The 24048-nt window shown below is 50.9% G+C and overlaps 1 protein-coding gene and 1 long non-coding RNA gene across 2 annotated transcripts in view; both read left to right on the forward strand.

Moving 5' to 3' along the window:
* The first annotated feature begins 4812 nt into the window (after nt 1-4812).
* On the forward strand, nt 4813-7661 carry LOC142604251 (uncharacterized). The gene is made up of 3 exons (XR_012838133.1): nt 4813-5107; nt 6072-6250; nt 6816-7661. It is a non-coding gene; the product is annotated as an uncharacterized LOC142604251 (long non-coding RNA).
* Nucleotides 7662-13310: 5649 nt separating this feature from the next.
* Nucleotides 13311-24048, forward strand: part of MN1 (MN1 proto-oncogene, transcriptional regulator) — a 41291-nt gene continuing 30553 nt past the window's right edge. Inside the window, 2 exon segments of the mRNA XM_075769354.1 lie at nt 13311-14657; nt 14659-17179. Coding sequence (XP_075625469.1) covers nt 13743-14657; nt 14659-17179 — 3436 coding nt within the window. The 5' untranslated portion in view covers nt 13311-13742.

A 24048-nucleotide genomic window follows, 5' to 3' on the forward strand; every position in this document is an offset into this window, starting at 1 on the left:
TCAGCACCTTCCTTCTGTTCCAGCCTGCTGAACAAACGAGCTGCCCAGACACCGCATGGCCCTTTCCCACTGCGCGGCCGCCTCTGCGGCACAGGGACCTGGATTTCTTACAGACGTCTCTGCTTCCGCGAGCCCTCAGCGTGCTCTGGGGGTGTCTCTCCTCTTTTTGCTTCCCTTCTGACCAGACCTGGCCACCACAGGCGTCAAGGGCTCTGCTGGGACCCTGGGCTGTGGGAGAGGCTGGGGCAGGCGGGGGTGCACAGCGCGGACCCCCCACGTTTGCAGCAAGTTGGAAATGTTGCACATGGCCGGAGCTCGCGTCCCTGGGCCCCAGGGTGGCTGCGGCAGCTCTGCCCTGCCTGGAGCAGACACAGGGGTGTGTGGGTGCCGGAGCTGTGGGGCTTTCCCTCCTGCACCTCCTGCTCTCAGCTGCTCTCATGGTATTTTTGGCTGAGAAGAACAACTTGCGGCTGATTTGTGGTTAGAGCAGTTGACATTGCTATGTATTGCTAAATCATAATTGCTTGGTCGGAAGTGATGGAACATTAAAAATTAAATGCCTGCATCGGTTACACTGGTGAACAGCACCTCTCTGTGCATGGCTGGTGGTCACCTCTGCAAAGGTGCAGGAGGGTTTGGACCCGGGTGATACCTGGAAAAGCCTGGTGATGTTGAAACTGTGTTTTGTTCAATTTCTTGTTGGTGGACAAGGTCCTAATGGCTTTTATTTGCTCTTCCCTGTCAGATCTGTGGTGTATGAATATTAATGCCATTCACTGAAATACGGAGGGTTCGGCTGTTTTCGAGGTTATGATGTGCAGCGCTCCTTACGCGGTGACGTGGTCAGGAAGTGCGTCGGTAACTGCACCGAGCAAAGGCTAAGCTGGGAGTTGGAAAACTGCGAGTGCCTCCTTCCTACAGCGACTGGTTGGAGGAGAAAAAGGCTCGGGCAGAGGCTGCGAAGGGTGCGGGGGACAGTTCTGCAGCAGCCACCGGCTGCCCTTGACTCGCGGGACTCAGGGGCTGTGTTGGGGGGGTGAAGCCTGTTGCTTTCTGGGTTTGTTCATCCTTCGCCGCTGTTAGGTGTCACTACCTGGCTGCAGTGTTGTTAGGGCAAAGCTCCTTAGGGAAAAGGCTACAAAGCAGTGTGTTTGATTAACTTAGTTTGCAATGGTCAGGAGATTTTGAAAGCTATTGCCTTTTAAAAAAGTTCTGTGTTTTGCAGATGCAACTCCCCCATTCTGTCTTCCTTGTGGAGCAGAAGACCACCGCGGTCCACTTGCTTCTTGATTTTGTAACCACACCACTAACGGCATTGTTACAGCTGCAGAGCCGCGCCAGTTTGCCATTTCCTTTACTAGCTGATAAAACTTGCTGCAGTGAAAAAGAAATACCTCGGATGTTAGTGGTGACAGGGGTATTTTGTTCTTGCTACGTTTCCTGCAAGCGTCAGAATCTCTGCAATGCAAATACTCTGTTACAGTCAACATACTCTAAATCAAGCTTTAGCAGGACAACATGTTAAAAGGAACAACATTTTAATTTTATATCACTCATACACACAATTTAAACTTCATTCTTCATCCCATGGTTCCTGCAGTATCTCCCTCCCCAGCCCCTATTATAAAGTACTGACGGATTACAGCTGGAATACGGGGGGTAAGAAGAAAATCAGAGCACCGGCTCTGATCACCATAAACTCATCAGCAAAACCTTTTCCTCACATGTCTGGTAATTTGCCAGCTTCCTCAGAGAGGATCTGTAGCCAATGTTAATTGGAATGGAATGTTTGCTAATTGCTTGTGCTTTAAAATAAATACAAGTACACCTGAGGAAATAAAAGAAAAGCCAGAGTCCCAGCTGCAGCGCCTCGGGTATGGCAGCATGCAGTGGTGGGTCACTCCTAGGAGCTTTTGTTGCATGTGTTTGTTTTGTCACTGCATTTCATCCTTTCTTTTTAAAAATTTGATTCCTGAAACTTTATACCAGTAAATTGTCTTTAATTTGAAGTTCTTGGTAGTGGGATCAATATTTATGATATTTTTTGCAATTGATGTTAGTCTGTTTATGTAAAAAAAAATATTGTTTCTGTGGCTCCATTTGAGGTAGGAATGAAGATGATATATTCCAAGAGTTTCCAGAAACTGAAAGGAGTAAAATTTAAAGGTAAGCATTAGACAATTTCCTAATACACCTGCTGAAATAGTCATATATGACAGATAGTTTTGAGTGTCTCAGGATTCAGTATATTCATACAAATAAACAAGTGTTATCTATTTTTTGTGAATTTCCATCAGCATTAACATTCTTTTCTGCAAGAGTAAACTTGCCTTTTTCCTTTTTTCTTTTTTTTTTTTAGAAGAAACTTGTAAAATTGGGTGAAATGTGTTTGCTGATACAGAATTATGAAAATAAGGTATATAAAAGCTAATATATACCACTCAGTGAAGTTACTTGCCATTTTTCTGACTTGCCTTCATGTGTTTTTAGCCAAGTTACATTTACGAACACAGCATCTGTCATTAGGTTTTGTTGTAACTTTCCCTCTCTGCGTGTGTCTGTATCAGAAGTCAGAGCATGCAGAAGTCGGGCTGCTCTAATTTTGAGACTGCATCATAAACTCCTAGCACAATAGAAAGAAATATAAATAGTATTCAGTCAATTAAAGTGTGTTCTTATCTCGAAAGCATTTAAATTGTAACCAGGAAATACTAGTTCACTGCACATAAGAAATTTCTAATTGCTAGGAAACATTTAAAAACCTTTTCAAATGTAGGTTTTAGGAACAAGTATCTCATGGGGACAGACTCCAGCGTTTCCAAAGAGTTAAGGCTGACAAAGTGAACTATGGGCTGTAATTCTGCAATTTTGGTTAGATAGGGAAAAATAACTGAGTGTTTGTTATGCAGTCCTCAAATTCAAATGAAGCCTTGTCTATAGCGCCTTTTGCTCTAATATGCAGAATTTGTGTTGGGCAATTAGCTAAAGCAGACATTTATTTTCACTTTCCATTAATTTGTAGATAACAGTGTCTCCCAAAGTTAACATTAGCTTTAGCAAACGGCGATGCGTTGCACAAGTTCAAGCCATCCTATTCCTTTTTACAGTATTCCTATGCCTGCCCTGGGGTCGTCTTTGCTTGAAGAGAGTCGGCAGAATAAAGGATCATCTGGGTTTCAGCTGCACGGTAGCAAACAGCTGTCAGACACATTTGGTTTTGATGTACCAGTGGCCACGCAGACAAACAACCCTGTCTCAGCCAAGTCGTTGTTTTCTCAGTTGAAAGCGGAGCCAATATTCTGGCAGCTTACGAAGCTTTTACAGACACACTGAGGGCTTCAGGTGGAGGCCAAGGGGTCCAGCCCTGCTCAGAGCGGGACCAGCTTCGAAAGGGGACCAGGCTGTCCAGCGCCGTGTCCCACCGTGGATGGAGGACACCTCCCCGAGGCCCCCCCAGGCGCCGTCCCCCGCTGGCAGCCTTCCTGGTGAGGGCTCTGCCCCTGAGCCTGTGCAGGGCTCCGTGCTGCAGCCTGCGCCCGCTGGGCAGAGCCTGGCTCAGCCGTACAGCCTCCCAGCGGGTACCGGCACGTCTACCGAGATGCACCGCTTAGCTGTGAGTGACTTGGGCGGGGAAGAACCTATTGATTTGGTGGTTGGGATCAAACGATCTATGGATAACTTTACGCATCTATCTTTGTTCTGATGTAGAAGTCTGTTGTTTTCTATGTGCTCGCTTCTTGTAGCAATAATGTTTTTCCCAGGGGTCTTTGTTTTTAGGAACTATACTAGAATTACTTTAAAGACTCTTCCCATTTTCCCATTTCTTATTTTTACAAAATTTCTGCATAAACAACAAGACAACATAGTGGTAGTGATTGCTACCCTTTTGTCAACCACTGCAAAAATTTCAGTGGCTGCTCTCAGAATTTTTTAAATTAATCTGACAAAGAAATTTATTTTTTTAAAATATTCTTCAAATATCAGGATCTTCTGAGATCCTGCAGAAAGGATTTGGTCCCAACGAATGTGGTGGCCAGAGAAAAAGAGTGGCTTTCTGCAAAAACACAGCTCAGGCTGAGTCCCGCTAGGTGCGTGAAGGCTCTCAGAGATGTTCCTGTCTCCTTCGCCTCTCTTCCCCATTTTCCACCCCTGCCTCGAGGAGCTGTCTGCCGCACTACTCCCTGGCCCCAGGCAGGGCTTACGGATGGCTACCATAAAACTGAGAGCACTCAGATGACATGCAAATTCACTGTGTATGCCTCTGTCGTTAATTAATCTTTCTATGAGTTTCCTTTTGGGAAAGCTATTTCTCACATGGGCCACAGAGGCAGGAAAAAACCAAAAAAGAGCGAGTGTGTGCGCGTGCCTGGGACGGTGCTGTGGGTTTATGGCAAAGTGTGAAACTCAGAGCTGTAACTGCGTGGTGTGGTGTTTTTGTTTTTTTTTTTTAGTCAGTGCATGCAATTCAATAGAGTATTCTCTACTGGATTATGTCTTGATACAGAGATCAGAAAAAATATTTTCTTTGTAGTTTTGTAACTCTTTATGAAAGACTTTCTACTTGCTTGAATTTACATGGAAAATGAATTTTAACCAACAGCAACTAATTGGCAAGACCATAGTGTCACCCTGCAAGGTTTGACTCAGTCTTATTCACACTTAGGCTGGAAATGAATGATTTTTAAAGGAACTTGCCAAAGTCAGGAAAGCATCCCTTTACACGAGGAAAAAAAGTGTGCCTCTAAGGCCTGAGGAGAGTGGGAAACTGAGATTATCCAGAGGACGATGACTGCCATGCTTGTCACCAGGGCATTTAGCCACTGGGAATATTTTATCCTCTCTTACTCTTGATAGCATCCTCTCCTTTTTGTTACCTGCTGCAGGAAGAATTCAATGTGCAAACCAAGGAGAAAGTTCTGGCACTTCCAATAATTTGGAAGAACAACATTTCAAAACCAGCTTTTGGAGGTCTAGTTCCCTGTTTGAACAGTGGGCTATGGTCCTGATGTCCCTCCCGTTCCTCCACAGAGATGCACCTGAAGTGGCTATTTTAATGCACACAACCCTCCCCAGGCACCAGAGACAAGAATGATTTGCTGGTGTAAGGGTATGTATTTTACATTTTGCTTTGCAATGCACCCTGCTGACAGGATCTGGAAGTAGTCCTGCTACTGCCCTACGCCTTATTCTCTGGTACTTGTTCCTCCGCTTGTTTTGATACTTGTTCTTGTACGTATTCTGCTTTGCTCTTTTCCTCCATTTTTCTTAGCTATGCTGTATTTTTTCAAAGCAAAAATCTCAACGTGCACCTGGGCAGTCCTAGTTGTACTAGTGGTACCCTTTAGGTTAGATATCTGCCTTCCATGCTTCAGAGCAGCTGTGGATTTCTCATTGCTATAAGCACAGTAAACTAATTTAATTTTAAAACTTTATTTCCTTGTGTTGGAGACATGTTTCTTTCTAGAAACCCACCTACCTTGTTTCTTTCTTTATTTTTTTTCTCTCTAGAATTATGTGGCTTCTTGTTTCAGAATTGCATATCCAATATGTGAACAAGAAATTAAAGATATTTGTTAAATTTGAACTTTGCAGTGCTTCTCCAACCCCAGTTAAAATCTTGATACTCTTAATTTAATAGATTTTGCAATTTTGCAAGCTTATTTTTAGCAGCCTCTAGAACAGTACCTACTGCAGTTGGTTCTGCGACGGGCTCTCTGTCTCCCTTGTTTCTCAGGGCCACAGAACGCAGTCTGAGGCAAGTTAAGGGAACCTGGCTCTAAGGGCTTCTGAAACACCCAGTAGTCACTAGCTAGCCCGTAACCGAGCTGCACCACCGAACGAAGTCCCTGAAAAAGCCTGGGAGCAAAATGGCTGTAATTAAAACCTGAAAGCAACGACTTCATAAAGAAGTAAATGAAGAGGTGCGTTCTTTGTAAATGATGATCTAAAAAGTGTTCTGGGTTGTGAGACCTCATTTCAAATGTATTCATTAAATAATATTTGAATCATTTAACAGTTTGAACTCTACTGCACTGCTAATATCTTCAGGGGATTTTTTTTTTTTTCCCCAGTAACAAAGAAGTCTTTGTTCCTGCTCTGTGCTTGGGCTGTGCCGTGGATATTGGTTGGAAACCCGATAGCCTGACATCGGCAGAAGTCTGGAGTACAATGTGAGTCGTCTGCAGCCCGGATTAAATCAGGCCTTTTGTACCGAGATGCTGAGGGGCCATGTGATCCGGGAGAAGGATGGGTACGGATGGCAGGAGATTTTTAACCCTTTGCGCCTGTGGCGGGGAGCCAGGGGGGGTTCGCTGCTCCGCGTGTTTGCCGGGGAGGCGGCGGGTGCCAGGGCTGCTGCATGTACCGGTCGTTAGTGTGCCTGAGTAATTCCTGTCGAAAAGGCAAATAATGCCTTACGTGGAGGGGATGGAATCCAGCCCAGGTGGAGCGGGGATCCCTGGCCAGGGGTGCATGGGCACCTTCCCGCAGCACCGGATCCCCTCTGCTCCGCTCCCAGCCTGCTGGGGCTTGGCTGCTGGTCAGCGCTGCTGCCGTGCCCTGCTGCCGGACCAAGTGCTCGCTGCCTTTGGGACGGCTCTTCACAAGTTTGTGTGGGCAGAGGCAATCTTTTTTTTTTTTAATAAACTGGACAAATCAGGACTTTGAGCCAAGGTTCTCCAAAGGTTCTGAAACATGAGTCGTTTTGTAAAATCCTGTGAAGTAACATGATAAATAATAAATACAGGGTTATCTTTATGTGCCTGGTGGCTTTGAATTCTGGGCACCATGTTCTGAAGCGTTCCTCTCGCCTGCAGAATGTGCAGTTTGCTCTTCAGCTGAGACCGGGAGCCTTGCGCAGGGAGCTCCAGGAACCAGAGCGATACCAAAGCCCCCGAGTGTTGGCGGTGGGAACGTACCGGTTCAGTGGGCATGACGAGAGTGAAAAGTGGGGGATGCTCAGAGGCACGGCCCCGTGGGAGGTTCTCCAGGAGAGGCCAATCTGGCCCATGCTGGGCGAGTTCCTGCAAAACAGCAACATCTAAAAACTGCATCCAGCAGCCCCCGCTGCTCCCCAGCGCAGTCCAGCTCTGCCTGAGCAGAAGACCCTCTCTCGCAAGTGACAGAAGGGAAGGGCTCGCAAACAGAGCGTGTAAAATGTCGCGGGATTTCAGGATGTAAAGAGGAAGTGCTAAGGTGAACGTTCTCCTGAAGCTACCGCTCAGGGAAAATTAAGTCCTCAGGACTTTACAAAATAGCCTCTGGTTCTCTCCTTTCACAATTGTTCACTTTATAAGATGATGAAAAATGAATTAACTTTAGTGGTTTGCTGGCATCACCCACAGTGAGCTAGACTTTCCAGATCGTTCCTGCTCCACCAAGCTTACATAAATTCCCACCTGGTTCAAGTTTAAGAAAACAACAGAACAAAGTCGATCATACAAATTCCATCATAAAATACCGAGGAGAGTTAAATACCGGTTATCCATATAGAGAGGTACTATTTTTTATGTATGTTTTACTGAGTTATTTTAGGAAATATAAAACTCCTACAGTTCCTGCAGCCAAACTAATTCTTTTGTGCTGTATATATGATCTAATTCCTTTTTTCTCTCCCCCCCACCTCCCCCTCAAATGTGTAACCCTACGATATGTGTTTTAGAGATGGGAATATGAAGGGGAAAAACTCAAAAACCCCAAGAGGTATACTGTAGTACAATTATCAGACGGGAAAACTTGCTTTAGTGTTTCCTAGTGTTTTTAAGACTAACCATACAATCTCAATGTTGTATTACTTTAGCTTTATTTAGGTTTTTAGTGATCTAAATTAGAAAAATTTAAATGTGTTCAACATGTACACCTAAGTGTCCCATATGCTGTAAAGATTTTCACCTGACATAAATGGGACATGATACATACTTAATTGATGAAAAAAAGCTGTTTGCAGCAATGGAAAAATGTACCAATATCATGATCCACACTGACGTATCTGAAAAACCAAACAGGAAAACTATACAGCTGAAGGTCACAGAGTTGTAAAGAAACTCAACCAACCAACCTTGCAAAAGAAACAAACAGGAAAATCCTTGTGAATGGCTGAGTTCTGAAATTGCTGCTGATCTCTGCTGGAAATGACTGGAACAATTTTAGTCCCTTAACTCATATTATTCAGTTTTGTATTTTTTAAAAAGGGAAGCAGTCAAATGTCTGAAGGAATTTGGTTCAAACTTTCTTGAAAACAACATTGTTGGCAAAACTAAGCGTGAACTATTTACATAAGTATGGCAAACTTTTCAGAAACTGAATGCAAATCAGGTTTTACAGATGAAATTGTCTTTAATCTCAATTAAAAAAAGTCGCCTGCAACCATGCTTCTTGTCCTTCCCTACTTGCAGCAGAGGAGGTCTGAGCCCTGGACATCTTCACACGCTGCCTTTCAGTGTGATCTCCAGCGCTGCCCGGCTCGGCAGGCCAGTGGCGCGATCGTCCCCAAGCAAACCCCCAGCAGCGCGCTAGACCCTCGTGTGATGCAGCCCTTCGCCCGCAGCTGGTCTGGCTGTGGGGAACAGCCCGTGCCACACCGGGAACAGCCCATGCCACAGCCTGCGCCACACCAGGAACAGCCTGCGCCACGTGGGGAACAGCCCGTGCCACACCGGGAACAGCCCACGCCACAGCCTGCGCCACGTGGGGAACAGCCCGTGCCACACCGGGAACAGCCTGTGCCACGTGGGGAACAGCGCGTGCCACACCGGGAACAGGGAGCTGCGCCCCTGCCAGAAAAGAGCACTTCTGTACCCAAAACTCCTTACTGCTCTCGGGAACTAAAGCAGGCGCACACAGACATCATCTCCTCCAGAGTACCTTCCCTCGTGATCCTGCAGCATTCGCTGCACCGTCAAGCTCATCCAATGATTTTACGTATTTGCCTTCTGGTCCAGTCATGGTGTTCGCTGTAATTTTGAGAGGGAGGAGATGCAAGGATTCCCTGACTGTTCCAGGGAAGAATGTTGAATACCTTCCCAATAATGTCAGCCCACCAGCCTTAGAGACCTGTCCTTCAGAATGTTCAAATTCCTTTCACTGGATATCCCTGCTAGGAGCAGAAATCACTGCCAAGAAAATAATACCAGCTTTTTTTGCAAAGTAACTGTTGGGAGCCTGTGCTCTAAAGACAGGACTTAGCGCTTTGGCTGGTATGCGCCGTGTAGCGGCAACCAAATGCTTTTTTGTGTTGTTCCAGATGGCTGCGCTACCAAACACTGTAGAGGTTATTTAGTGGCTAAAATTGATATACCTTTATAGAGCTTGGGGTATAAACACCACAGAAAAGTAAGATGTGGTTTTGCTCAACGGAAGGGTTTAAAAGGCTTCTTGCTAATGGCTAGCTGGGCTAAAGTTTTTCTAGCATATGGGCTTGTTTTGTGCAGTTTATGTGGTGGTTTCTTCGTTAGATTCTCAGTGGTAATGAGCCCACACAGTTGATTGCTGCAGGGAGAAAAAAAATCATTCTGAATAGGTTTGCTGAATAATTATGAACTGAGCTGAACTCTTACATTTGCTTACTAATTGTATGGTTCGTGATGTTTTATGTATGATGCATTCATTTTGTTAAAAAGGAATTATTTTTTTTGCTGAGCAGCAACTTTTCTCAGTGCAAGTTAAACTGGCACAGTGGAAAGAGCTGAATTCAAGTCTGATGAATTGATGTTGTTTGAATTATTTATTTTTTTTAAAACATCAACCCCACCATTTGGTTTTCAGAGCTTGCAATATGAAACCCAAAATTGTGCTATTGTCTTGAGAGTAGAAATAAATGAATCCCCTCAACTTTGGATTTGGCAGGAGCAATTACTATTGTTAATTTAGAAAATAATCCCCTGCAGCTACAACTATTTAAATAATGCCTTTCCCTGCTTCCCCCAAGATGACCAAAACCCAAAGATTAAAAGTAAAAATATGTTTTGTAAAATATACTTTTCACTACTCGGTACATTTGAGAGAGGCTTCCTTCTACTCGGCCGGGCGACTGGGACCCTGTGTGACCGACGGTGCTGGTCACAGCCGAGGGCACCCTGCCGCTAGCACTGTCAGGTTGCAGCCGGGGGCACCCCACTGCTGGCACCGCACAGCCCAGGGACACCCCGCTGCTAGCGCTCCCCAGCACCGCACCGAAAGCTGCTTGGCAGCCCCAGGGTACCTTTAGCCTGGAACGAGGTCCGAGTTAGAAAACAGGGTTGAGCCACCTTCCGACTTTAACAAATAGTGAACATTTGCACCGTGAACCTGTAGAACACTGCAGCCAGCATAGGACCTCACCATTTCAATCAACTCACTGTTTTTACTGTCAAAATATTTAGGCTGATATTATTTCTGTATCTGCCATAGGCTAGTTATATACTACTCCCACGGTGCAGCCAGATCTGTGCAGCGCTGCTGGCGAGTTACTGTGCTGAAACTTTCAAGTCTTAAAATTGTCTCCTGGAAGACAGCAATGCCTAGGCCAGTGGTGGAGGAGCAGAAAAGCCTTGGAGCAGTCCGGGAAGGAGCGGGTGGTTAGCCACTGCTTGCAGAATGCAGCGGCAAGCCTCACCGCTGGCCCTGGCAGGGACATCTGTGGCTCCTCCAGAGAGGAAGAGAGAGGAGTATTAACGCTATCCCAGAAGTGTTCGAGATGGTCAGCCCATGGTCGTCTCCATCCCTCTAATCGCATTCTCCTTCACAACATCGTTCTGCTCTTCCGGAGCAACAGTGCTTGTGCCACTTGAGGAACAAACGGATTCTGAATCTTCCAGGAAATGCAAGGTGAAACTTCCTAATTGATAAAAATCTGCCTTTTCTGAAGCATTTGGTCTGTTTCATGGAAGCCAGCGTTACAGGAGGTATCTGTGAAAGGCAGGACTCCCTGCTTTAGAAAAGAGGTGCAATTTCAGAGAGCCTTGAGCTCCTTTGACATCGGCAAAAGTAATGCTGCACAGCAAAAGTAATAATGCTTCACAGCAGAAATCTCGCTGCCTTACAGGAGCAACTTTCTTCCACACCACTTGTGATACAATTGTCATCGTATCCACGATGCAGAGAGAACAGACCATTTCCCCAGAGAAACACGACAATAAAACTGCGATAAAAAGGGTCAACTACAACTGAAACCTGCCACGATTACCACAGTAAGTAATTACACCCAATAATACCCGGGACAGGCATTGTCCAACTGGCTTGTGGTATGTTACACAGAAAGTATCTTTTTGTGCCACCTAGAGCAGACGCACCAACAAGAAATGGATACTAAGTGAATGCTAGTTTACACAACAAATTGTTACTGTGTCAAGGCAATGAGTGAAAGTGATGCCAAGGAGTGAAAGTGATGCCACGCCTGCGCGCAGGGACGAGCCGGGTGCGACCTCTCCGTGCGGTCCCCTCCTGTCGCTGCCCTCGGCAGCCACAACCCTGCTGCTCGACCGTCTGGAGAACATCGCCTGGGGAGCAAAAGCCAAAGCACGTTAATGCCGCTCCTCTGAGGGACGGACTTCAAAACCGTGCTGAGCTGAGCCAAGCCAAACCGAACCAGGCTGAGCCGAGCCAAACCAGGCCAAACCGTGCTGAGCCAGGCCAAGCTGAGCCAGGCCGAGCCAAGTCAAACCAAACCAGGCCGAACCATGCTGAGCCAGGCCGAGCCGAGCCGAAACAAACCAGGCTGAACCATTCTGAGCTAGGCCAAGCTGAATCTAGCTGAGCTGAGCCAGGCCAAGCCAACCCAAGCCAAGTCAAACCATGCTGAGTCAGGCCAAGTCAAGCCAAGCCGAACCAAACCAGGCTGAACCGTGCTGAGCCAGGCCAAGCCAAGCCGAACCAAACCAGGCTGAACCATGCTGAGCCAGGCCAGGTCAAGCTGAGCCAAACCAAATCAGGCCGAACCGTGCTGAGCCAGGCCAAGTCAAGCTGAACCAAACTAGGCCGAACCGTGCTGAGCCAGGCCAAGCCGAGCCAAGCTGAGCTGAACCAAACCAGGCCGAGCTGAACCGTGTGGAGCCGGGCCAAGCCAAGCCGAACCAAACTAGGCCGAACCATGCTGAGCCAGGCTGAGCCGAGCCGAACCAAACCAGGCTGAACAGTGCTGAGCCAGGCCCAGTCAAACCGAACTGAGCCAGGCCAAGCTGAGCCAAACCAAACCAGGCTGAACCGTGCTGAGCTGAGCTGAGCCGAGCCAGGCCGAGCCGAGCCGCGCCGCCGGGGCGGGGCGGGCGCCAGGGGGCGCTGTGCCCGTTCGGAAGAGCCGGCTCCGACGGCGCGCACGCAGGCGCAGAGGGATGGCGGCGGGGCCCGGGGCCGTCCCTGCCGCGCTGCCTCGGCGGGGTGCGGGGCCGCGGCGCGGGCGGGCGGGCAGCCGTCGGTCCGGGCTGCTGCCGCTCTTCGGGGCCGCGGGCGCCGGCGGCTCCGTTCCCCCGTGGCCGCCGTTCCCGTAGCGAGACTTGTCCTTATTCCTTTGTGCCGCTGTCGGACCGCGCGTACTTCATTTTCTGCCCTGGTGCCAGCCCCGCACCCCGCGCCCCCCCTTGTCACTTTGCTAAGTAATAATTTCCATGTCCAATTCCATTTCTTCTCCAGTTCTGAAATCTCCAAGCCATCAGCAAGGAGGATAGTTCACATGAAAACTAATTACACAAAATCAATATTTAATCACAGCGCAGCATCCTGATCCTGCAGAAAAAAATCCCTTTAAAACTCTCCTGCCATATACAAATACTTCTCGGCCGCTTATTTATAGATCTCTTTTTTTTTTTTTTTTCCTTTTGGTGGGAGTAATTTTCATTTTTATTTTTTTTAAACTATCGACATGTGCGAGCCGGGAACACCCGAAGCGCCTTATCCTGCCGGCTGCTTTTAACTTCCCCCCCGCCCTCCCCGGACCTGATGGATGTTTTTCCCTCCGGGAAGGCCGGGCTCTGGCATACCCGCTCCCGCCGCCCGGCTCCCCTGCTCGGCTCCGGCTGCCGCCCCGTCGGGTCGCGCCGCTCCGGAACCGGCTCGGGGTTCGCGGGCGCTGCCGGGTCTGCCGGGACCGGGTGGGGAGCAGTCCGACGGACAGACGGGCAGTCCGGAGAGGCTGGAACTGCGGGTCCACGGTCCCGCCGGTCGGTTCCAGCCCCGGTGCCCGCGGCTCGGCTCGGCTCGGCCCGCTCCGCGGACCGTGCCGAGCCGAGCCTAGCCGCGGGGCGGGCGGGGCCGGTCGGCGCGGCGGAGCCACCTTAACGGCGAGCCCCGCCCCGGTCGGCGCGGCGCTCATTGGCGCAGCCCCGATGGCTGAAATTCATCGCTGAAATGCAAAACTTGTTGCTGCTCCGCCAGCACCGGGTGAGAGCGAGGGAGCGCGCAGGGAGCGCGGCGCAGCCCTCCCAGCGCCCGCACGCAGCGCCGGCCCCGCCGCCCCGGCCCCGCCGCCGGAGCCCTGCGAGCCGCGGGCAGCGCACGGCGGGCCGGCGATGCGGCGCGCAGCTCCCGGGCGCCGGAGCCTATGAGCGGCGGCGCGCCGCCCCGTCGGCTCTCGGGCAGCGCAGCGCGGCCGGCGCCGGGCGGCAGCGAGCGGAGAGCTGCCGGGGTGAGCGCGGGCGGGCGGCCGGTGCCAGCGGCGCGGCGGCGCGGCAGGATGTGAGCGGGGCGGCCGAGCGGCGGCCGGCGCGGCGGGGAGCGGGACGGCGGAGCGGCGCGGCGCGGAGCGGCCATGCCCTTCTGAGGAGCCGCGCAGGATGTTCGGGCTGGAGCAGTTCGAGCCGCAGAGCAGCAGCCGGAGCGGCGGGCAGGCGGAGCGGGGCTTCGGCCAGCCCGGACTGAGCATGAGCGCGCACTTCAAGGCGCCGGCCTTCCCCGGCGGCGGCCCGGCGGCGGCGGCGGTGGACCCGGCCCTGGGCGCTCTGGGCGAGCCGCCCCTCCTGGGCATGAACATGAGCCTGGCCGGGGACGCCTACGGCTTCCCGGGCCGCGGCCCCGCCGAGCTGCACGGCGGCGGCATGCAGCCGCCGGTGCACGGCTTCTTCGGCGGGCAGCAGCCGCACGGCGGCCACGGCGGCGCCCACCACCCCCACCAGCACCCCCCGCACTTCGGCGGCAACTTCGGGCCCGACCCCGGCGCCTCCTGCGTGCACGGCGGCCGGCTCCTGGGCTACAGCGGCGCGCTGGGCGGGCAGACGGCGTTCGCCGACGGCTACGAGCACATGGCCGAGAGCCAGGGCGGCGAGGGCTTCGGGCAGCAGCGCCCCGGGAACCTGCCCGACTTCCAGCACCACAGCGCCGGCGCCTCCAGCCACGCCGTGCCGGCGCCCTGCCTGCCCCTCGACCAGTCCCCCAACCGCGCCGCCTCCTTCCACGGGCTGCCGGCGGCCGGCTCCTCCGAGCCCCACGGCCTGGAGCAGCGGCGGCTCCCCGCGCAGGGCGGCGTGGACTCGCTGGAATACAATTACCCCGGCGACGGCCCCGCCGGCCACTTCGAGCTGCCCGTCTTCTCCCCGTCGGAGCCCGAGGGGCAGCTGCCGCACTACGGCGGCGGGCGGCAGGTGCCGGCCGGCGGCAGCTTCGCGGGGGCGCCCGCCCTGCCCCGGGCGCCGGGCATGGCCGTGGCCAAGGCGCACCCGCCGCAGCAGCACGGCGTCTTCTTCGAGCGCTTCGGGGGGGGCGCGGAAGATGTCCGCCAGCCTGGAGCCGGGGGCCAGCGCCAGGCACCCACTGATGCAGCAGCAGCAGCCGCCGCAGCCGCCGCAGCAGCCGCCGGGCTTGCTGGCCAGACAGAACTCCTGCCCGCCAGCCATCCCTAGGCAACAGCAAACAGAAGCCAACGCTCCCAACCCCAACCTGCAGGACAATGGGCCCATAATGCAGAACCAGCATGCACAGTTTGAATACCCTATTCACAGACTGGAGAACAGGAATATGCATCCCTACACCGACCCCGTGTTTAATATGCAGCACCCTCCTCCGCAACAGCCACCAAATCAAAGACTGCAGCACTTCGATGCCCCCTACGTGAGCGTCGCCAAGAGGCCGCGGTTCGACTTCCCTGGCAACCCCGGCGTCGAGCGCTGTGCCTCCTGGGGCAGCGGCATGCACGGCCCTGCCATGGAGAGCCACCTCTCCCCGACGGCTTACCCCGGCCTGCCGGGCGAGTTCACCCCGCCGGCGCCCGAGGCCTTCGGGGGGCCGCTGCCACACGGCGGCCCTGAGCACCCGGCGCTGGCCCAGCGCCAGAACGCGGCCCTGGTGATGAAGCAGATGGCCTCGCGCAGCCAGCAGCGCCTGCGGCCGCCCAGCCTGCAGCAGCTGGGGCACCACGGCGAGGTGGGCCCGCCCGGCAGCCTGCCCCCACCCGCCTTCGAGCGGGAGGCCGGTGGTGGCGGCCGTGGCTTCGACCCACCGGCACCGCACCTGGCCCCCGACAGCACCTGGTTTACGGGGCCACCGCCGCCCGGGGAGCTCCTGCCACGGCGCATGGCGGCACCCGGGCTGCCGGCCGAGGCGGCCCCCCACGAGCTGGGCCTGCAGCCGGGCAGCACCGCCGTGCTCTTCCGACCCGGAACCGGCGGGCTGGGGCTGCAGGAGCCGCTGCGGATGGCAGGCGAGGGGCCGGCGGCACAGGCCCTGCCCTCGCCTGGCGTCCACCCACCCTTCGCATCTGCCATGGGTGGCCTCTCGCAGCTGCAGTCGCCGGGCGGCGGCGTGGCGCTGCCCAGCGCCCCCGCCGAGCGCCGTGGCCCCGCTGACTTTACCACCCAGCCCGGCTTCCCCTTCGCGGCAGCAGCACGGCAGCCAGCGGCCCATGGGGCCGCGCCCGCCCTCAGCGCCTCGCCGGGTGCCTACCCTCCACCCCCGCCCGAGTTCCCCCCGCCACCACCGCCGCGGCCTGCCGCCAGCAAGCTGGGCGCCCTCTCACTGGGCTCCTTCAGCAAGCCGGCCAGCAAGGACAACGTCTTCGGGCAGAGCTGCCTGGCTGCCCTCTCCACCGCCTGCCAGAACATGATCGCCAGCCTGGGCGCCCCCAACCTCAACGTCACCTTCAACAAGAAGAGCCCGGCCGAGGCCAAGCGCAAGCTCAGCCAGGCCGAGCCCGACCCGCCGCCGCCCACCGCCCCGGACTACTTCCCAGCAGGCCCACCAGCGGGCGGGGGTGGCGCGGGCAAGACGGCGGGCACTGCCCCGCTGCTGCCCGCTGAGAGCAGCCTCTCGCCCGGCTACGCGCTGGAGCCAGCGGCCAGCGGTGAGGGGAAGGCGGGCGGCGGGCGGGGGCGGGGCCGCCGGAAACGGGACAGCGGGCATGTCAGCCCCGGCACGTTCTTTGAGAAGTTCTCGGCCGCGGAGGGCGGCGGGGCCGGTGTCAGCCCAGGGCAGCCGGCGGTGCCGGCGGCGGCGGGGGGCCCACCGGGGGCCGTGGGCGCAGAGCGCAGCGGAGGCACCCCCCACGACAAGCCCCTGACCTCGCCCTCCTGGGGCAAGGGTGGTGAGCTGCTGCTGGGGGAGCAGCCCGACCTGATGTCCTCCCTGGACAGCGGCATCCAGAGCGTGACCAAGTCGGACGGCAGCTCCCCGCACGTGGACTTTCCTGACGAGGTCAGCACCAGCTACGGCAACGAGGACGAGGTGTCCTCCAGCTCTGACAACGCCGCCTCCAAGCCCACCCGCAGCCCGCTGCTGGGCGGCTCACCCAAGCTGCCCCGTGGGGAGCACGCACTTCTCAACGGACAGAAGCCCCTGGCCCTCGGCCTCCTCAGTACGTCTACCTCGACCCCCGACAGCTACGGGCTCAGCACCACGGCGGGCACCCACCCCGGCACGCCGGGCATCGAGCAGGTGCGGACCCCCACGAGCACCTCGGCCCAGGACGAGATCCACCCCCTGGAGATCCTGCAGGCGCAGATCCAGCTCCAGCGGCAGCAGTTCAGCATCTCGGAAGATCAGCCCTTGGGGCTGAAGAGCAAGAAGGGGGAGTGTGCGGGGCAGAATGGGGACAGCGACCTGGGCAGCTGCTGCTCAGAGGGCGTCAAGGGCACCATGAGCACCATCGACCTGGACTCCCTGATGGCGGAGCACAACTCCACCTGGTACCTGCCTGGCGAGAAGGCCCTGATGGAGGGGCAGGAGGAGGACAAGCCCATGGCACCCTGGGAGAAGCCCAAGCCCCCGAACCCCAGCAAAGAAGGTATCGGTCATCCCGCGCGGGTGCCGGCCCACAGGGGGTCGGTGGGCTGCTCTGGGAAGGGGAGGTGGCAGGGCTGCAGCCCCAGGGTGCCAGGCGCACGCTGGCCCCCAACTGACTGCACCCCTGGCGAGGACTGTGGTGGGTGCTGGGTGCCTTCCTGCACCGGGCTGGGGCTGTGGGATGCCAGGTGGCTCTGCTGGGGTGGCCGGTGATGGGGACAAAGCGCCTGCTGCTCGGCCGGCCCCGGGTGACAGCTGGCCCCACGGGGGTCTGTGCCGCCATCCCCATCGTGCCTCCTGGGGAGCAGCCCCCGAGGGCTGTGGCAGCCAGGGCTGACACGGTGCTCCCGGGGGTGCTGAGCAGAGGGGCTCCCAGCAGAGACCCAGCCGTGCTCCCAGGCATGGGGTGCCACGCAGGGGGGGTATGGGCGTGGGGTGCTGAGGAGGGGTCTCCCGCAGAGCCCCATGCTGGCCGAGCCTTCCAGCCTTTTCCCCCAAACTGTTACAGAGATCTTCCTGAACCGTGACAAGACGTGTTTGTTAGTGGTGCTGTCCCTCTGATTCCGGGTATTTCCCTGCTTGCATTGAGAGCTTACCAGCACTGCGATATTGGACTGAAAGGCTCTTAACGTTTTTTTGTTTTTTTCTTTAATAGAAAGGCAATTTGAAATAAGACTCTGAGTCTGCTGGAATAGAACTTGCTTAGTTGACAGATGTTTAATTTCGACATTAGTTGTCATTTTTGATCCTTCCCCGTTTCCAGAGGGCATCATAATTCCCCAGGCTCAGGGAAAAAAAAAATTTGTGGAAAGCCCTCTATTATAAAAACTGTTTAAGATAAAGATGATTATGGATTCAATTGGTTTCTGTTTTATCTTATCGAAGCCATATTTTCCATGCTGCCTGACCGTGTGTGTGAATATTACAATAGATACACGTGCATGTACCTGCTGTATGAATGCACGCAAGCAATTTTTTTGATGTGCTGTAAGTGCACGTGTGTAATTTACGCCATATAAACTCATTATTCCTGCCTAGGAAAGTTGATACTATGGTACTGCTAGTGTAGTTAGAAATTGTTTTCATTACATCCAGTTGTACAGACACTTTTTAGTGTCCTCTGCATTTAGTAATTTTGCTAAGAAAGGTGTTGGGGAAAATCACAAGGGAGCTGGTTTGAAAACTGGGCAATTTCCTACCCCCAGTTCTGGTTGGCTTTCCAGCTTTGGCTTTCTGAAGCGTGAATCCTAGCCCCCATGGTTTGTCTCTTTGTTCATGTTTAATGCCCAGCGCAGGAGACTCTCATTTCAAGCGGGAGTGTTTAGCATGCACAGCAGACTCTAAGAAGCCCATCAGCATTCTCCATGCTTCACCCAGGCAAGGACATAAATTGGTTTGTTTGGGGCCCTTCTTTTCCATTTTTAAATGGAGTTGCACACAGCATCCTTCCTGGCCCCTTCTCTTTTATTGTTTCTTGTACACAACATCTAGATCTGACTGGATCAATAGCTAGTTAGCACAAATCACAGTTCCTGTCACTTCTACCTTGGCAGACCCGAACACATATATACGTTCCCTCACGACACACACTCACCCACCCCCCCGTTATGTGTGCACTCTCTCACACACACACACATACAGATATGCAGATCTACGCACCGTGTTGTATTTAGAAATAGATTTTAAGAGGGTAATTTACTCCATAGATCTTAATTTCATGGATTTAAAAAAAAAAATCCTGAGCAGTGATTTAATCCTGAACAGCATATTTATTAAAAGTGTAATTTTGGCTTAAAATTATGTATATTTTTGTGTATATGTATCATATGGAGCGATGCTTTCTTTAACGTCTTTAACAGCACTCCTACGTTCACTTTGATCACCACTATTCTTAGTAACATCTAGTGAAATAAGTAATTGCTTTCTGGTCGTGATAACCACAATGTTGCTGTTAAAACAGTTCATCACTTGGAAAGAAAACCATTTAATCAGTGTTCCTATATAAGGATATGTTTTAGTATTTCAGAGGCTTAACACAAAATAGCAGACCAGTTTTACAACAATGCATAGAGGCACTCATTTTGTTTCACACTTTAGTCACTTGAAGGATTTGAATGGGCTGGTTCTTCGGATGAGGAAATTTGTACAGACCAGCGGAGAATTTACTTTAACTGTTGTTGGAAGTGATAAAGATACAATAGGTGAGACAGAACAAGCTGTTCTCCTCGGTTTGTAGAAATAATTTAACTTTGCATTGCCATACCCCCGGGTGTTTGAAAGTGTGCTTAAGAAAAGGCTTTATTTATCCAGCGATGGAGATTTTAAACCTATCTAGTCGACTGGGATTTGCATCCATGGTATTTGTTCCAGCAGCTCCCTGGTGTACGCGTGCAGGGTGAATGCGCAGGCTTCAGACAGCACTCCTCCAAATTTCAAGCAGTTCCTAAATGTGCTTAGTACTGCGCGGGGGGAGTGTTCACCATTTCGTAGTATGTGGAATATTATTAAGAGTGAGATTAGTCGTTAGACCCAAGGTCCCTCACCAACACATAGGCATTGTTGGTGGGCTTCTTAATTGCACCTGCCGTGACGGGAGGGAAGGCGTTTGGTGATTTATTCCTATTGTGGCACGGCCGTGATCTGCGCCGGCGGCTCCGCGGGCTCGGGGCAGGGCAGAGGAAGGGACGGCGGGTGTTGGTGGGCACGTTCCCCCTCGGCCGAGCACTGGGCTCCCACTGCTCTCCTCCTGCGGCACGGAGCGAGGGCCAGGGACCGGAGGCTCCGGCTTCGCTGCCGGCCGTGGAGGGGCAGCTTTGGAATGGACGGGCTGCCCGAAACGCAGCAGAATCGGGAACTGTTCGAATATTCCCTTAATGCCCGGGTTACTGGGGGGAAACAACTTGTTTGAGTTGTTTTAATGGCTGGTCAGATTCGTTATAGCTCACCTTCTTTTTTCTTGTAACAGCATTAAAACGATTTGCTAATATCTAGCAATCTGTGTGAGCTGTGAGCTTTAAAGGTAGATGGGAGCAGATAACGTTGTTTCAGACACCTGTGCTGTAGGTGCCCGTGTAACGTACACACCAACATCATTTTGTGATAGCCCTTAGCGACTTCTGTGCGTGCATTCACATTTTGGGTTTGAATTTAACATTATTAATGCTGGCTGGACATTGCTCTTTGCTGAAATGTGACTTTCCATAATGAGTTTTCTCTGATACATCCTTTCTTGTACTAGCATGTTTTATGTGGAGGGGCTGATAGTTTGGGTTTTTCCCCTAAAATGCATGTTTTCCTCTGCCATGCAGCTAGAGCTGGGAGTGAGATAAAATAAAACTGAGTCCAGAGAGGTTGTGTTGACTTCCAACGCCGCAGCTCTAGTTAACAAAGAATAACCAGATCAAATTCACTTAAGCACCCAGGGCCAGTTTAATGAGTTTTTGCTTTGCTGGGTTTGACTGAACCAGAACAATTTCCCCTTCAGTGAAATGTTGATTAGTATTCTCTAGAAACCCAGTAATTAAGTTCTGGTGGGCTTCTGGTTTTAGTTTTTAATTGAAATTTTGCGGGTCCCATACTGCAGTTGTCAGGTGAAGACATCAATACATAACCTAGAACCACGCAGTGTTGACTGGAAAAAATGAGATTGTGTTTGGTTGCTTGGTGGCCGTTGGGCTCGTCTGTCCGAGGCGATGGGCACGTGCAGTGCAGCACGGTTAGTTTTCATCTTTGAGTTTTTGTTAGTATTTCATCATAACACCAAACCTATCATTTGAATGAGCCAGCAGGCCAAAACTCTTGACAAAGCAGTGTGTAACATTTGTAAATTACTACCAAACATCTTAACAGAGGTCAAATTTGGTCCAGATGCGGCTAGGAGCCTTTGTTTTCTTTCTCTTCCTAGTGTGTTCTGCTACGTGCTCTTACTTTTAATACTACTAAATTCTTTTAGAGGCTTTTCCAAGGGACTAGGTTTGTTCACTGAGACTGAGTTTGTCAGAGCTCTTGTGAGGTATTTCAAACACTTAAATATCGTTGAAAGCAATAAGTGATTTGGAACGGGTTTGTACTCTAGTAAGGGTTGTTGGAAATCAGTTCACTGACGAAGCTCAGCGCACTTTGCAGCGATGGATCTGTGGTTCCCGATGCTGCTTTGTTTGCTTGAAAGGGCTGTTTAAACTTACACAAGGAATTTTAACAGTTAGTGAAAAAAATGCTATTGCCTTTGCCAAGAAGTTACGTGATATACTCCACAGATATGAAATACACATCTTTAATAAATGATCTGGATTAGCATGCAGATTTATGAGGAAAGAATACTCCTATTGCATATCATAGGAAAGAGTTCAGTGTGAAAACCGATGGTTTGGGTTTAATATGATCTTTTAAACTCTTCTGACCTGTTTAAAAAAAAAAAAAGAAAAAGAAAAAAGAAGTCCCTGCTCGGCTTGGTTTGATGTGAATGACAGTAATACTCTATTGTTTACTCTGACCAACTATTATTTTTAATATTTTCTACTAGAAAATGGTCATGTTTAGCAATATTTTCCTTTGTTTTATAAACATTCTGCAGCAGTGTGTTTGTAGACCTTTATGGCAAATATTATAGAAGGCAAGGAGCAGAGTTTTCATTATTTGCTATCGCTGCTGTAAGGGACTAAGACACTTAAGGCAGAAATAAGGCACTAAGACACTTAATGCGGAAAGTGTGTGAATTTTTTGGCATTTCAGCAACTACCACAGCCATTCTGTTTGCCTTTACGTCCATCCATCTGTTTGTGTCTCTATTAATTTTTGGTCTTCAGATTTACCTGTTCCTCCCACTTTAGTGGACAGTCTAGCTGCATTTGAATTAGTGCAGATCACAGATTTGGTTTGCATCATGGTGCTTTCTTTTACCAAAATCTGGGGGTTTTTATAATGGCATGTTGAGTTGTGAGGTCAGTTTTAACTGGATGGTTTTGTACATGCTTAGTGTGGGAGAGTGCATGAGAGAGACTTTGGGGGATATATTTCTTGAACTTGGTGTGTGAATGTGCTTCAGGTCTTTACACGTGATGTAGAAGGAAATGAATTAGACTTAATATTTATATATGAGCTTAGATGAGAGCATAGATTTATTCTGTTCTGTGATGTATTACACCATGTCTGCTCTTAATTTTTAACGTGCAATACCTGTTTTTTTACCGATGACCTAGTGGAATGCTGTGCCATAAAACTACGAATTTTTTTTTTTGCTAAAAAAACGTTATTAATCAGCAATACCTACAGATACAGTTTGTTGTTACTTGTATACAGCAAAGGATAAGGCATTAAACAAAAGTCCAACCTGAAAGTATACAGGCTGCTTTTATTTGTAACAGCTGACTCCCAGCTTCTGCAATGTTCTGTACCAGGCAGAGGTTTTGGTACAGCAAAATGTCTTTATGTGGCCATATAAAATTTTAGTACTAGACAAATTACTGTATGTTTTTAGTCTGTGGTTTCTTGTGTATTTCTGTTAAATACAAGCATGAGTAGACTATCCACAGAAAGTGTAAAGCCAGCCCTAAAATGAATCTTCAGGTGGCCTAACACATAAGCTTTTTTAATGCTAAATTTACTGAAATACCAGAAACAGTTTAATTACGTAATTCCTAGAGCACATTCAGAATATCGAAAGAGACCACTCAAACCGTGGTTAGCGGAACCCTTCCCTGTTTTGTCGCTAGCATGAACTAGATCGTCCTTAACGTGTCTCGGGCTGGAGTGCTTCGTATGCAGGCAGCATGGATAACGCGCAGCAGGCGCCGGGTACCCGCCTGCCCATCGCGGCCGCTGCTCCAGCCAGCAGCTGCCTTTCTGTCAAACCGCTCTGGTTTTTCCATTGAAAAAGCTAAGCCCTTGAAAAGAGCAAAGTTTGCGCCTGTAAATACATGCTTATCATCTGCGGGAGATTTTTAAGAATGATGCGTGGTTGTTTTTTAAATACAGGATTATTCTTGTTTAATTTATTTGAGGGACGTTTTTAAAAAGAGAGGGCTTCCGTTAACGAGGTATATTTAGAACGTGGCTTGCTTGTGCACTTCCTCGGCATCAGTTCTTGGGTAAGGGACACAGGGCGGGGAACCCTATGGAAATTAAATAGGCGAAGCGGTGGAATCTTCCAGGAAACTCAAGGTCTGCACTGACTTTCCCGACCTTGGTTGGACTTCTCAACTTTTAAAATGTGAATCAGAATTTTTGCTATTCTTTAGGTAGACCCAGTTTGCGCATAGTGATAACATAACTAGCTTATGTAAAAATTCTGATATTCTTTGTAGTTAGCTGCTTTTCCTTTGCAAAAACACTTTGGTGTGGGTGCGGTTAAAACATTACAAATTATTAGTGACCTTTTTAATGAAAAGATTTTTTTTTTTTTTTTACAAATTTAAATATATTTCATGGATTAATGTGCCAATGTTCCAAAGTCAAATGCCTTTTAAATTTAAAGCTGAGAATTGAACAGTCGGAGGTCTAATCCCTTAATTTTTACAAGCCGACTTTCTTAATACTTCAAAGAGAACATCTCAAATGATAGAGCTTTGCTCCCCCCTCCCCAGCACCCCTTCTTCTCGTCTCCCCCAACACCCTCTCTTCTAAGTCTTCGTGTTCTGCTCATCTGGCAAATGACAAAAGCGTATGTATGCGGGGAATGCGTTTTCCTTAGTTGAGGTAATAAGTTGTAAGACTTGATGATCTGGAAATGTACTGTCTTAGTGTTGCACTTTTTGTCTATATACTGATGCAAAGAATATCGTGGTTCCTGCTTTTCTGGTAGCCTTCACCCCCCGTACTTGAGTTATTTTTTGTAACAGTACAAGTGTTACCGTAAGAGTATTTGTGTTCAGC

This window comes from Balearica regulorum, chromosome 17 (genome assembly GCF_011004875.1).
Source record: "Balearica regulorum gibbericeps isolate bBalReg1 chromosome 17, bBalReg1.pri, whole genome shotgun sequence".
Taxonomy (NCBI): Eukaryota; Metazoa; Chordata; class Aves; order Gruiformes; family Gruidae; genus Balearica; species Balearica regulorum.